Raw genomic sequence first — 13748 nt, forward strand, 5'->3', positions numbered from 1 at the left:
TTCCCGCCCCCCGCAGCCCCGCCGGCCCGAGGCGCATGCGCGGGGCGCCGCCGCGCAGCGACAAAATGGCGGCGTCCGCGCTGGGCTGGGCGCTGCGGGCCGCTCGGCAGGTCAGCGCGGCTCCCTCCCGCCCCTGCTCCCCTCAGGGCCCAGCCAAGGCGCTGGGGGAGCGGGTAGGGCCCGGCGGGGTTTGTTAGACCGCGGGCGGCGGCGGCTGGCCGCGGCCTGGGCCCCGCGGCAGCGCAGACCGGGCCTGAGCCGCTGGGGTGTAATGGGGGCGGGGGTGTCACCAGGGTGTCCCCTGTCGCACGTTGCTCGCTGCCGTGCGGGAGCTGAGCTGCATCGCACAGAACCTTCAGGGGAAGCAGCTGTTTTGCAAGAATGTAATCTGAAAAAGTCTGACAGGAGAGAGGGGAAAAAAAAAAAAGATACACTTTAGGAAATAATTCATACTTGACCTGGGCAAACGGTATGTGCAACAGGTGGGTGTTACACATTTAGGTTTTTTTTTTTATTAGGTTCTTCCCTTGCCTCGCACGTGGCAAGTGCGGAGCTACTACGTGGACTGGAGGATGCTGCGGGATGTCAAGAGAAGGAAGCTGGCGTACGAGTACGCGGACGAGCGGCTGCGGATCAACGCCATCCGGAAGAACACCATCCTGCCCAAGGAGCTGCAGGTAGCGGTGGCCGTGCCCCGGCCAGGGCAGCGCATGGGCCCGCACCGGCCTCGCTGCCGTTGTGTGCCCTGGGCTGCAGCAGCCGCCATACGGAGCCGAGCAGCTGTGCCAGGTCGTGGATGATGGCGTTTCCCTAACGCATAAGCACATACATTGCACGGTTACCACTGGCACCCAGGTGCCTTCGGACCCTCTGCCTTTTGGGGGTGTTTAGAACAGTGTATCCACCTGACCAGAGCTTGTGTATGTTGGGTTGTGGGGTTTTTCTAAACCAGTGCTTCTCCTGTAAGCAGTATATGTAACACTACATATGGTGAATCTCTTTTTTTTTTTTTTTCCTGTCACAGCTGTTACTAACATACATTCAGAAAGCTATTTTCCTTATTTCTGATACTATGGGATGTTACATATTTTGTAGTTTCCTAAGTAAATTTACTTTTTTTTTTGTACTTGAAAACCTGGAAGCCTGATCCAGCCAAAACCAATTTGTTCAAAAGAAATACTTAATTTTACTCCTTCCCTGAGCTTCAAGCATGTAAAAAGATGCATCAAATGTGGCAGTTAGATCTGTTCTTAAAAAAGCAGTTATTTGATGGCCTGCTCCCAGTCTTCCTTACTAAGCATTAAAAACATTTGCAAGTATCAGAAATACTTCTCTGTGATGTTGATCTGGCCACACCCAGTTGTGGCAAGATCTTTTCACATTTAAACATCCTGATAAAGTGCATGAATCTGTGTTCTATATTAACTGTAATTAATTGTATTAATTGCAAGTCTAGTCTGTTGGGTGTCCTTAGAGAGCAAAAGCAAAACATGACCTTCTCCTCCTCTCCCCCCCCCCAAAAAAAAATCCAACCCACCACACCAAACAAAAACCACGAAACCAAAAAAACAAACACAAAAATTGCAGCTGGCTTTGCTTTTAGTATTCCTCAGCTGCTTTTGTTACCTTTTGAAGTCACTAAGTCATAGGAGCAGTTAAAATGAAGAAAAAGACTCTAGGAAAGTAACTTTTTTTTCTCCTCTACAAAATGTTATTTGGGCTCTGAATTTAATGTCTTAAGAAGTTAAGAGTTTTTGAAAGCATAGGCTACTTTCTGAATAAAATCCTAGGAATTAAATGGGTCAAAAAAAATACTGTTTGGCTGTACTAGGCAGTGTATAGGTAGAGCTATATACACTGTACAAAACCAGTAACTGAAATATGCTCTGAAGACAGAAAGTCCTACTGACCTTCCTGTTAGTGAAGTTGAAAGTCATATTCCTGCTTTCTTGATGATGGCTTTCATTGAAGGCGAACATCACTTTTTAGAAGACAGCCTTATACTATTACTATTTACGTAGGCCGGCCTCAGTCTTTCCTTATACCTGCAACTGACTTCCTACGGGATTCATTGAGCCCTTGTGTCTTTCAGAAAATAGCACATTAGGAACACTGCAGTTAGGGATGCTTACCTAGCCTCAAGCAGCTTCCTTTTGGCTGCATTTCGTTGTTGGGCTCACTTGTTCTGACATTTCAGTTGCTGCTACCTGGTGCTTCCTGAAAACTGTTAAGCTGTCTTGTACACAGAAGGACCTTTCTTAAGGCTTTTTATTAAAACAGAGATGCTTTGACTTGCTCTCCTCTGGCTGTAATGCCTTCTGAATTAGACTATGTGATATCCCATTTACTGACATCAAATCACGTTACCGGCAAAGGCAGTTGATAAGGGACATGTATTTACATTCAGCTTATCTTAAAGGACTAGCCCACCCTGCAACAAGAAAGCCAAGTGGATTTTGGCTAACTGTAACTACTGGTTTGAGGTTGTTCAGTCTGTAGTAAGGTTAAATTTTGGACCTCTTAAAGAGCTAGCCCACCCTGCAACAAGGACAGAGACAAGCGGATTTTGACAAACTATCATTACTGGCATGAGGTTGTTTAGTCTGTGTAATAAGGTTAACTCAGGGGTCTCAGTGTGGATCATTTTACGTTCACTGTTAGGATGCCTAGAAAGGGTCAAGTGAGGAAGATGGGCCATAAGCCGCCTCAGAATCCTGGGGAACAGGATAAACATTGTGCTGTGGTCTTCTCTTTTAGGAAGTGGCTGATAAAGAAATTGCTAACTTGCCCCGGGACAGCTGCCCTGTGAGGATCCGAAACAGGTGTGTCCTGACATCCCGCCCTCGGGGGGTGAAGCGTCGTTGGAGGCTCAGCAGAATCGTTTTCCGCCATTTTGCTGACCATGCTCAGATGTCGGGGATACAGAGGGCTATGTGGTAGATCACTGCACAGATGTACACTCAGGCAGAAAACACAGAATACACTCCGTTGGTGTATTTGAGTAATTAAAGCAAGACTGACCTGTCTAGGAGTCCAGCATCAATATCAAAATAATAAAAGGAACAATGACAAGCCATGCTGATTCATTAAACTCACTGGAGTGCAAGTGGTATCAGCTGACAAAAGCAGCATAACTGTACTAAACTGGTCTGTATGAGAGGCAGTTTTATTTTGAGGAAAAAAAAGTCACTACCTGATGGCTGGAGAAATAAACAGGTTTGTGATATGGGCAACATTAGAAATAAAGACATACAGCACAAGGCTCATTTAAATGGCTCATTTAAACAGATTTTTTGCTACCGTACGGCAAGTTCACCATGGTAATTTGGGTAAAAGCATAAATGAAACTGTACAACAGGGTAAAGGGGTATTCTGCCACGAACAGGCGTGAGCACAAACTGAAAATATAACATGGCCTCAGGTTTAGATACTCTCACTTTGCAAACTTAGTACACATGTATTAACAAGCAGACAAAGTGGATAAAGGACCTATTAGAAACTACAGTGTGCTACTATTTGTCTACTGTTTGTAGTACAGCACTTGGTCCAATGCTTTAATAACAAAGTAGCAAGTAAGTCCTAGTCCAGACCATAAGAGAATAATGGCTTCCTTAATCCATACAGTAACATCAAACACATCTGTCCTTGGGAGACACATGAGAAGGAAGCAGGAAAGAGTAACAAGAAGCTTGCTGCTAAGCTCATGTTTGCCCCGTACTCTTCTTCAAAGCAGGGTAGTAAAGGGGTAATGGCTACTTTGCCCCCCTCCCCCACCTCAGAGACACCCCAAGGAGGTCACAGCATAGGCACTAAAGAGCTGTTTCCATTTTCAAAATTCATACCAGGTTAAACAGCCAGTAATTAACTTCTGAGAATAATTAAATTTTAATACCATAGAATTAACATCATACTGTTTCTGCTCAACTATCAAGTGCTTGAACAGTGGTTCTACTTTCTTCAGCATTTCTCCCTTTGTGACATGCTTTACAGTTCAACATACTTTCCCACATCTAACCAAAAAACCACAGCCCATGTGGTGAGCATGACATTAGCCCCAGCAACCAGCCGGTACAACTCTCACTTGCAGCAGAGGCCCTGACCCATCCTAGTTCAGGTTTCCTTTTCCTTTACATTCTGTTCTCTGTTTCACAGCACTCTCCACTCATCTGAGATGCTTTTTCAAGGAGGGGTAAGGATATACCTATCCTCCGCTCTTCAGGAAATGGTGAAGCACTTGACTGAAGGAAATGCTTTATAAGCTATATTTTATTTAAATATTTTCTCCAACCTGAAATGGAAAATGACTGTCTTGGAAGCCTGGAAGAAGGTTGTGTAAACAATGATCTTTGCAGCACAGCGTGTCTCACATGGAAGATCAGTGTTAAGGCGGCCCTTAGAGTACTTTCAAATATCCATTGGTATGTCCCCTTTGGATTGCTTTTCTCTGCTTTCAACCCAGGCCTTGTTGATGGTGCGCTTCATTTCATCATCCCCTTCTGCATACATCTTTTTTAAAAGGTTCATAAGCCCTTCACTAGGATCTGAGGTGTCGTAGGCAGCCTTCCTGCAAAACGGATACACAGGAGAAAAGAGAGTATATTCAACAATTCTGTGGAAAAAAGACTTAATTTTTTTTTTTGAAACGTCCTGGTTAACAGTGAGGATTCTGCTTTGGCAAAGTCTTCAGACCCTGGCAGTCTCACTCAGCTTCCAAGGAGCGAGAAGTAAGTGCAAGTTGAACAGTACACCCAGAGCTGCCCCCCACTAAAGATGATGGGAAGCATTTTGCAGTAAACATGACCCAGGAAGCACCACCCAAAGTTAATTTTAGAATGCAGAAGTGGAATATAGCAGTCACAGAAAGTGCCAGTATCTGTCCATGATGTTATGTGACAAGTGAATAAAAATAGAAGAACCACACTGAGCTCTTCGAAGTGACCACATTCACAACTCAAAAGGTATTTTTCTGCTTCCCATTCTTCTGATTATTTCCAGAGGTTAATCGAGTCAGTTTTAGCACCTTGCCTTTCAAAGCAATTTTCTTAGCAGCTGACAATCGGTGCCACCCAGACAGTAAGCACCTGGGTACGACATGCCCCATATTACCTGACTATACATAATGTCCTCTCTGGCAAAATTGCCTCTCTCTAGCCTGTTTTCTAAAACCCCCTAGGTAGTTACTAATGCAGCTGCAAGCTATCTGCAAAACAGGTAGACTGAAGTAGATTAGGAGAGAGAACAAGTTCCCCAAGCTCGGGGCTAAGCACCAGCCTCACAGACACAAGCACTCAGAAGCTGAGGTATGTTTCCCAGTTTACTCATTTGCCATACTGTAAATCCTCAACACTGAGTAAGGCAGCAATACTGATCACAGCAGGCTGGGCAGCATGCAGGGCTTCTCTGCAGAAGATACAGGTTTCACAAAATGACCCGGTCCCTCCAGCAACCTGCATGAGTAGTCAAGTCACCTTCTCTTAATCTCCAGTCATCTCATTTGAGAGGGGAAGGTAGTTCTGCTCTAAATGCAGGTATGGTTAGTTAAGACTAATCAGTTTTAGCAAACCACCCTATAAAACACAATATGAATAGTTGTTGGCAGGTGTAACTTTTGAGAGGGTGAGTTTTTCCATGCTTCAATGTGAGCTTACGCATTCTGGATAAACACGTGTGTACAGTAAAATAAAATTATTATAAGATATACTACTTTTATATATATTTAATCTCTTGTCCCCAGGTGTTTCCTGCTGTAATTCACCACCCTTATATATCCAGTGTCTAAGCTGCTTGCAGGATTGCTGCCAAGCTCTTGAAGTGATACAAATTAGCTTGAGACCTTATATAATGATCTAGGTAAACAAAGACCTGTGTTGCCAAAAGGACTCTGGGATTTTTGCACAGGCGCTTCACACACAGGTGACTACAACATTTATTTCTACCAGCACAGCTGCAGGGAATGTATTTCTTTCAATAAAGTCAACTTCACTAGAGACATTCTTGCAATGAGTGCAGCCATCAAAATATAAATATATAAATGAATCTTTAACTGGCTGATTACCTTTAGCACTCTCACTACAGGTCTCATCTATCCTTTTTCCTACGATGCAGCCTCGATCACAGCAATAACACACCAGAACAGTGGCAAACAGCTACTCAAAGTGTTATCTCCTCCATTGCCAGTCCTACTAGTACCAAAAAAAAATCTCAACCTAATGATTCTCAAACATCTTAAGGGCTTGTCCCCCACAAGAGTGACTCTCACAGTTTGACTGTGCAGTCAGTATCGTACAGACCGGCTCTCCTGGCAGTCCTAAAGCAGTCTGTAGGACAAGAAATGGAATACGAGATGAAGGGTTGAAGAGACACTTACTCTTTCTCTTTGCTTTCTTTCTCCACTTGAGTGAGACATTCCCATTTTTCCTCCCGTTTCTTCCTACACATCACAAGGACCATGTCTGTCTTTATCTGCACGGTGAACAACAAGGTGTGAATTTAGAATGCTTCATAAAGGGATGCCAGTCACAGCCACAATAAGGAACGTTAGCTTTGAACATAGACCTGCTCCTTTACTCACAAATTCCCCAAAACATTTATCCTCTTGATCAGTTATGTAGCACACAGAATTTATAGTATGTACACAGCTTCAGGATACAAAGTATCAACCTCGTTGTGGACAATTTAGGTGGCATAATTAATATAATACCAGTACAGAACTGTAGTACCAATACAGAAGAACTTATGGGGCTGCAGAAACACCATTTAGTGATTCTCAGGGTGCTAGAAGTACCCAGGACTGTCTGGTGAAGGGTGGCTATACTTACTAGACTTCTCCAAGAACACAAAGGTAGAGGCTCTTGCAATTTATTTCTTCAAGAATAAGAAACTAGTTTTAGGGCATTGCTAAATCTTTCAAGCTCCAAGCAAAGCCTGTTTAATTGCAACGCTGACCTAAATTTTGCAAAAAAACTCCTGTGCGCCACAGCACACAAGAGTCTGCTGGAGCTTTAGCTTAGCCAGTACGTGACCACTGCTCGCTTTTACACCATGTTAAAAATTACCAGAGCATCACCCTCATTTACTTCAGTTGTTCTAATTTTACACTGGCCTAGTTTTAAGGCAACTTCAAATTGAACCATCATGTCTTCACATCTGATGTCACTAAGCACAGCACACAAAGCACAGAACGCACACAAGGTATTTTGACACATCCCTAAGCCCAGAAAGGTGCTATGAGTAGCAGAGTAGTGACACTATCAGCAGTAAAATGTTACTAGTGTTCAATTCTGGAGCAACAAACCCTTACAAAGGCAAAAGCACGTTTCAGACTACTTTGGGTATTAAGCCTATTTAAGCTTCCCAAGATTCCAGACTGCTAAGGCTCTTGGAGGTTAAAATTGCAAAGAACTTCTCAGAGGTATTTAAAAGCACAAGGATGCAAATAGATGCTTTGTGGAATTTTCTGCTTATTGATTTCTGAAATCCTGTTGGCGAGCTGTTAAAAAAAGCATATGATATCCAGACATGATCTTTTGAAACAGAAGCCCACGGATTCCAGAGGATAATTCCACAGTTATGACTGTTACCAATTAGTAAGAATCAAATTCACAGTGAAGAGACTTTACAGACAGAAGGGAGGGACTGAAGGTTAGTACCCAGTTTCCTAACTAGTCAGGCAAAGAACACTGTACTTTGTGAGGGACTGAAACACCTCTAACAAGACAGTGCACGGACCTTTCTAGAGCTGCCTTCCACAGAGATGGGTTTCAGGAGGTTGTTGAAGGTCATGGTGTAGTTCTTCCCATTCAGATTCTTCACTAGCAGATCAAATGACCTGGAACCAGAAAGTGGAGGGAGGTCATATTTCAATCACTGTAAGACTGTTGTACTTTGCCGCTGAAAACAGTGTTTGAAAGCCCTTTATATAGCATATTTCTTGGGAAAGCTTGTCAACAGGCTTGAATTACTTCCTTCCCAGGGCTCTCAAATCTTCAGTCGGATTTAATACTGAGGACTTCAAAGGACCTATCCAGACTTCAGAACAAGTCAAGAACTTTAGGGTTCTTTCTACCTACACTGGTCTTGAAAAGGTAGATTTACTTCACATACACTTCAGTTCTATCACCATCAAAACCTGGACTAAGACTACATATCCTGTCAAGCACGAGGTACCACAAGCATCTGTAAAATGAAAATACCCTGATACCCTCTAAAGAAGGCTACACTTAATGTGCAAAGCGCTACTGAAAGCTAATACTCCTCAAGTTTAAAAAAAAGAAAAAAGGGGGTGGGGAGTAATGGCTGATCCAGAACAGAACTCAACACATCCCTGCATTTCAAACAGTCATCTTCACCCATGTTCTCCCCCTGTGCTGTGGTGGAACAAGGTAAACTCACCTCTCTGTGAAATTCACCTGCACATTCTCAGCTGGAAGCTTCTGGACTCCACTTAAAGAGATGTAAATCTTAATAAACTTATCTGACTGATCCCAACCTGCAAGTAAAAACAAAAAAAAAAAAAAAAAAGAGAGATTGGAGTTCCAATTTTCCTCCATAAGCTTCATGCATTCCATTCCAACTCCCTCTGCAAAGTCCCCTAGCAATGACGAGGATCTCTCTGCCTTATTGAAACAACCAATCTTCAGAGGGATAAGGGAAAGACAAGAATTATTCAGGCATAACTGGAGAGCAAAAGGAGGTCATCACATGTGGCCCTGTTCCCCAATTCCTGCAAATTCTGAGAAAACACACACATAACCAGCTTCAGGTAAAAGGAGAGCAACACCTTCTGTGCAGGGGGAGTCAGAGGTAGCTGTCTGCTTCTGCTGCAGTTTCCTTGACCCACTTTTTCTCCTGCTCCCTGCACGATGAGTATCTTAAGCAATTCCCTCTCCTTTCACCTACATGGCGAGCAGAGAAGCCAAAGCTCACTTTCACTCCTGCTAAGCACTAGGCAATGGAAAAATACTAGCTGGTCTACCAGGATCATTGGTGCATCCCACCAGTACTATCACACAAACGGAATTAGCACACACCATGGCTGGGGCAGCACAGCAGGCACTGTGAAAGTTGGGTCTCCAGTATGAAATAACCATGCAACAAGGCTTTTCTATAATGCTACGTGTCAACTGTAAATCATACTAGAGCCGCCCTGCCTTCTCTTCAGACAGAGGCTCCAGTAAGCGTTCAGAAAAACAATCCTACCATAGTTGTTTATTTTCACCGTGTACCCCCCCAGCGATGACTTGTCTTCCTCCACCACATCTTTTGGCTTCGGAGGGGGCTGATTCTTGATTTCTAGCTCTAGCTTGTGTTTCTCCGTCATCAGGACATCACGAAGCCGCTTCCTCGTGGCTTTGGTGAGCAATTCTTTAACCTCTTCCAAATCTTTTTGTAACTGGTTCAGGAATAAAAAGATCACACGCACGTCCCTGACACAGCTCTCTCCAACCAAGACCCACAGCCGAGCCCTCGCACGTTCGGCCTCCCCAGGTGCAGCGGTTCCAGGTCACCGCCAGCACCATCGCTTCCCGCCGCGCCGCGCCCCGCCGCGCAGCCCCGGCCCCGTGCGCTCGCCCCTCCACCAGCCCGTGCTGCGCCAGCCCCAAACCCAACAGCAACCGGGAGGGGGCCGAGCGCTGGACGGCGCCCCCCCCGCCCCGGGCTGACAGCGCCCCGCGGGGCCCCCCCGCCCCCCGGGCACACAGGCACAGCCGCGGGGCTCACCTCTTCGCGCGCTGCGGCCATGGCGCGTGCAGCGGCTCCCACGGCCCCTCTGGAACCTTCCGGCCTCCCGCCCCGCCCCGCTCACCCGCTGCGCCGGCGCGCGCGCCGAGGAAGTGACGCGCTGAGGTTGCTGCCGCCGCCAGGCGCGCGCGGCGCGAGCTTCGCCCGTTCCGCCGGCTGAGCGGAACTGCTCCTCCCGCCCCCGGCCCCGCCTCACCCGCCGTGTTGCCATGGCGACACGCAGCCGCGCGGCCAGGCCGAGGGGTGGGGCCACGGCCCTTCCCGCCTCCCGGGCGGCTGAGGCGGGCGGGCGGCTGAGGCGGGCGGGCGGCTGAGGCGGGCGGGCGGCTGAGGCGGGCGGGCGGCTGAGGCGGGCGGGCGGCTGAGGCGGGCGGGCTCCAGTGCGACCGCGATCGTACTTCTAGAGCAGATTTGTCGTGCCCCTCCCGAGTACTGTCACCTCGGTTGCAGCTGCCCGAGACAAAAACTGTAGCGAGGTGTTTCTCTCCGCCGTTACCGCGTCAGCGTACTCAACAGCAACGAAAGAGCTTCTGTATCCTCAGGTCCTAGTCGGGCATTAAAATTTCCCAGAGGAAACAAAAAAATAAAAAAGCAATCTTTCAGTAAGCAGGTAAATGGAAGAGTCAGCGTTTGCCTCTCTTTAACAATGGAGCCCGAGGCAGGATGCAGCCCCTCAGCGTTTACAAAATGGGTTTCTCTAAAAGAGGATGCCAGTTATAACATCTATTTTACCAAACCAAGGAATACCAGCTCCTTTGCTGATTTGTGGGATTAGGGGTTTTTTCTCTTCCTCTTCTAAAGGGAACATCAAGGAATTGATTAATCTGTAAAGAGGTGGCTTTTTTTATAGAGGTGTGGAGGGAAGAACAGACTGGATGAAGGTAAATACACAGAAAAGCTGAAGCCAAGGCTTTATGTTCAAGTCTGCATTCCACAAAGCAGTTTTAATACGTTGTACTGAACTGTTCTATTATAACCCTCTGGTCCAGTGCTTCAAGATCTGCAACTGAGAAAGGGTCAGGAAAGATCTGCATAACTAACTATGAGGTTATGTTTAATTTTCATAGGAATGAACTTCAGCCTGTCCGCCTTCAGGAACAGCATTTGAAGCTGGGCTTGTTGATTTTTATCTGCAAAATACAATATGGTCAACTGGAATGTCCTTCAGTGTGATGGTTATTTAATAGGTTACGGGCAGTCGCTTATTCAGGAATTGCTTCCTTATGATCTTTTTGGTGAACAACCACTGAGACAAGAAAAAACTGGTTTTTTTCTTAGCTACTAATCTTTACGTTTCTTCACTCCCAGTTGCAGTCTTATATTAGGAAGCACTCACAGTTTTAGAATTTAAATTGGTATTGCTTTATAGTTTTAATTTCTGGCTAAAGAAGAAAATGCTTTCACTGCTATATAAATGCACATATATATGTACAATATAAATGCAAGTATACTATATGTAAGTGACCCTGTAATTTGCCTTTTTTTCCTGGGATTTTTTTAAAACCACCATTTATTTTGTTTCCTTAAATCAGGAGCATTTTGGTGCCCGTGGCACTTCCACTTCAGTGGCAGCTTCTGTGTGGAAGAGTTGCCACTCCTGTAATGTAAAAACAAGTTCCACACAGCTCTCCTTTGCATACAACTGCAGTAGCGCCTGGATGCTGCATCCTCCTCTGGCTGGAGACACAAGAGCCTGACAAAGCCAAGTTTATTCTGTGCATCTCTTTCCATCCCAAGTGACAGGCCTTCTCTGGGGGCGGGGGGTGATAATCAGAACAGTTCCTGCATCAGGAGGGGGAAAAGGCGCTAGGTTAGAGTTAGCAGGAGTACTGAAACTCAGCAGAAAGATGCTGGCCTAGTCTAGCAGCCAAAGTGCAGTGCAGAGTGCTCTTCAGTGCCCATCAGCTGGGGGATGGGGGGAAGGGAAGGAAGCATCTGAGAGGGCTTTGAAAGGATGTGGTCTCTTTATCTAGCACCATTCCTTCTGCTTCTGTCTGCAGGCATAGATAGCAACTGATGACAAACAGTCTTTGAATAGTGATGTGGAGGTAAATCAATACAAATCATTAGGTCTGGTAAATTTAATCTTCAGCTTTTCTACTGCTTTGCCTTCATATCTTCTGCTGAAGTGCTGTGTGCTTTTCCAGTTATCTGGGAATAATGGCTGTTCATCTCAATTAAAAAAAAATCCTAGAGCAAATGCTGACACGGAAAAATGGTTTTATAAAGCATTTGAATACTTTTGACTGCTGTAAATTCTGCTCTGTCCTATTCTTGCTCTGTTATGAGTTTTCAGTCTCTTGCTGTTTCCTTCTGCTCCCTGTCTTCCTTCAGGCACGCTGCCTCATGGCTTACCTGCTTATTTCTCTTGTGTACTCCAGGGAAGCATGAAGTCCTTAACAACCCCTGTTGCCTCATTGCTCTATATGAACAACCTTTAAGAAAAGCATATTTACCAGTATATTCTCAGTGCTGGAAACCTCAGATTAGCATTTGGAGCAGAGGACCGGGGTGACCTGTTAGCTCTGGGCTGGAGTTAGCTATGTAGCACACACACGTTTTGGACAGCTGGTCTGCCAAGTCACTGTGTCCTAGTGCAATAGTGCTGCCTGAAAATAACCAGCTGAGTGACCTGTATTGGCAAGCCTGACACAGCAGCTGCTTATTATTGCAAACAGATTTAAGCTGTTTCTTAAGTAAATGGCTTATGAAAATAAGCACCTTATTCCCATTTTGTTTGCATTTCCATTTATTTTACAAGGTATCGTTCACACAATGATAACAAGGTACCGATCCAAACAATTCTGTAACAATTAAAAAAGTAAACATTTGTTGTGACCATGTACATTGAATTGCACTTTTAATAACAAGCATTACACTTATATTTCCATATTGTACTTTATGTAATACGTGGATTTGTTATACAAGTACTGGCAGTACTGAATTGCTCTCAGAAGTCTGACATTGCTGTTTTTTTTCCTAGCACTCTAGGATTTGTGGACTTGGGACACACCCAGGAAACAAATGCAACTCCAAACCTGGAAAACTTCATTGTAATGGAGCTGGAGCTTTGAGGCTACTCTCTGTTTTTTGTGCTAAAGTGAATCCACCTTGGATGGCAGACACTGAGGGATTTGGATCATGCTCGATTAGACCCAAAAGGTCTAATGCAGAAAACTGCATTCATGTGCCATCTATTCCCAGTTCAGAGAAGCCACAGACTCTTCTTCCGTGGGAAAGCAATGGTTCCCAAAGCTTGAGAGAGCGCTCCTGGCACAGCTTTTGAAGGTGGTATCAGCAGTGGTGCAAACCCAGGGATTACTGGAAGCAGGGAATTGGGATTTGGAGAAAAATCTGAGAACATCTGTTCTTGTTTGCATTAGTAGTACCATCCATGTATTATATAAAATACAAAAATAAGGGAAATGGAAAGGAAATTAGTACAGCCCAGTATTCTGGTGGTATCAAATCACAAATGGAATTCATGATACCAAACCCCTTTGATGTATTTATCCCCTTGTGATTCAGTTTCCTATATATTATTCTATATATAAGTTATAGTTTTTCAAAGATACATATATATTCCTTTACAGGTTAAATAAAAGCAAGTCCCACTGAATAAGAAAATAAGAGGAAGTAATGTCCTAATTCTCTACCCATATCTTTTTTTCTTTTTAGGTAAAAATAGCATGAAATACATTCAGTAGTGAAGCAGTTGGAATCCAGGAGAAGTAGAGAGCCCTGTATTCCTGGAGGATTAACCTGTACGTGTTAAGTCACGATCCAAAATAAATTATGTAGACTTCTGACTTGGGAAAGATAGAATCTTGATCAATGCTGAGTATTATTTATCCAGTTGCAAATTCTTTGAATTTCCCCAACCCCACCTATGGATTAGCCCAGCTTTAAGGGCTGCTGTGATATATACCTAACCAAACTTGAAAGGTCCAAACTTGAGTGCTTCATTGTGTCTCCCCTTAGTAGTATTACCTGGAAGGAGGTAATGG

At 44.9% G+C, this 13748-nt stretch overlaps 2 protein-coding genes across 3 annotated transcripts; one reads left to right on the forward strand and one right to left on the reverse strand.

Moving 5' to 3' along the window:
* Positions 1 to 3074, forward strand: MRPS14 (mitochondrial ribosomal protein S14). Of its 2 annotated transcripts, none has more exons than XM_080407525.1 (3): positions 1 to 110; positions 519 to 677; positions 2758 to 3074. In XM_080407525.1, exons 1-3 carry the CDS (start codon positions 36 to 38, stop codon positions 2938 to 2940), a joined length of 417 nt encoding a protein of 138 aa, XP_080263651.1. In that variant the 5' UTR covers positions 1 to 35; the 3' UTR covers positions 2941 to 3074. The 2 variants fall into 2 exon arrangements, with proteins under 2 accessions (XP_080263651.1, XP_080263650.1); XM_080407524.1 differs by having other exon boundaries at positions 31 to 173.
* A 1174-nt stretch (positions 3075 to 4248) lies between these two features.
* Positions 4249 to 9874, reverse strand: CACYBP (calcyclin binding protein). The gene is made up of 6 exons (XM_080407527.1): positions 9721 to 9874; positions 9199 to 9391; positions 8392 to 8488; positions 7729 to 7828; positions 6368 to 6462; positions 4249 to 4564 (listed from the first exon to the last, which is right to left on the reverse strand). Exons 1-6 carry the CDS (start codon positions 9739 to 9741, stop codon positions 4405 to 4407), a joined length of 666 nt encoding a protein of 221 aa, XP_080263653.1. The 5' UTR covers positions 9742 to 9874; the 3' UTR covers positions 4249 to 4404.
* Positions 9875 to 13748: the final 3874 nt, after the last annotated feature.

Source organism: Falco punctatus, assembly GCF_963210335.1.
Source record: "Falco punctatus genome assembly, chromosome: 11".
In the NCBI taxonomy this organism is placed as follows: domain Eukaryota; kingdom Metazoa; phylum Chordata; class Aves; order Falconiformes; family Falconidae; genus Falco; species Falco punctatus.

Excerpts from the sequence above, each read along its gene's own strand:
- MRPS14 (XM_080407524.1), top strand. The coding sequence starts at position 36 with ATGCGCGGGGCGCCGCCGCGCAGCGACAAAATGGCGGCGTCCGCGCTG. Across the intron at positions 174-518 it reads CCAAGGCGCTGGGGGAGCGG|GTTCTTCCCTTGCCTCGCAC; the intron begins GTAGGGCCCGGC and ends TTTTTTTATTAG. Across the intron at positions 678-2,757 it reads TCCTGCCCAAGGAGCTGCAG|GAAGTGGCTGATAAAGAAAT; the intron begins GTAGCGGTGGCC and ends CTTCTCTTTTAG.
- CACYBP (XM_080407527.1), bottom strand. The coding sequence starts at position 9,741 with ATGGCCGCAGCGCGCGAAGAG. Across the intron at positions 8,489-9,198 it reads GGTGAAAATAAACAACTATG|GTTGGGATCAGTCAGATAAG; the intron begins GTAGGATTGTTT and ends TTTTACTTGCAG. Across the intron at positions 6,463-7,728 it reads TGGAAGGCAGCTCTAGAAAG|ATAAAGACAGACATGGTCCT; the intron begins GTCCGTGCACTG and ends TTCACCGTGCAG.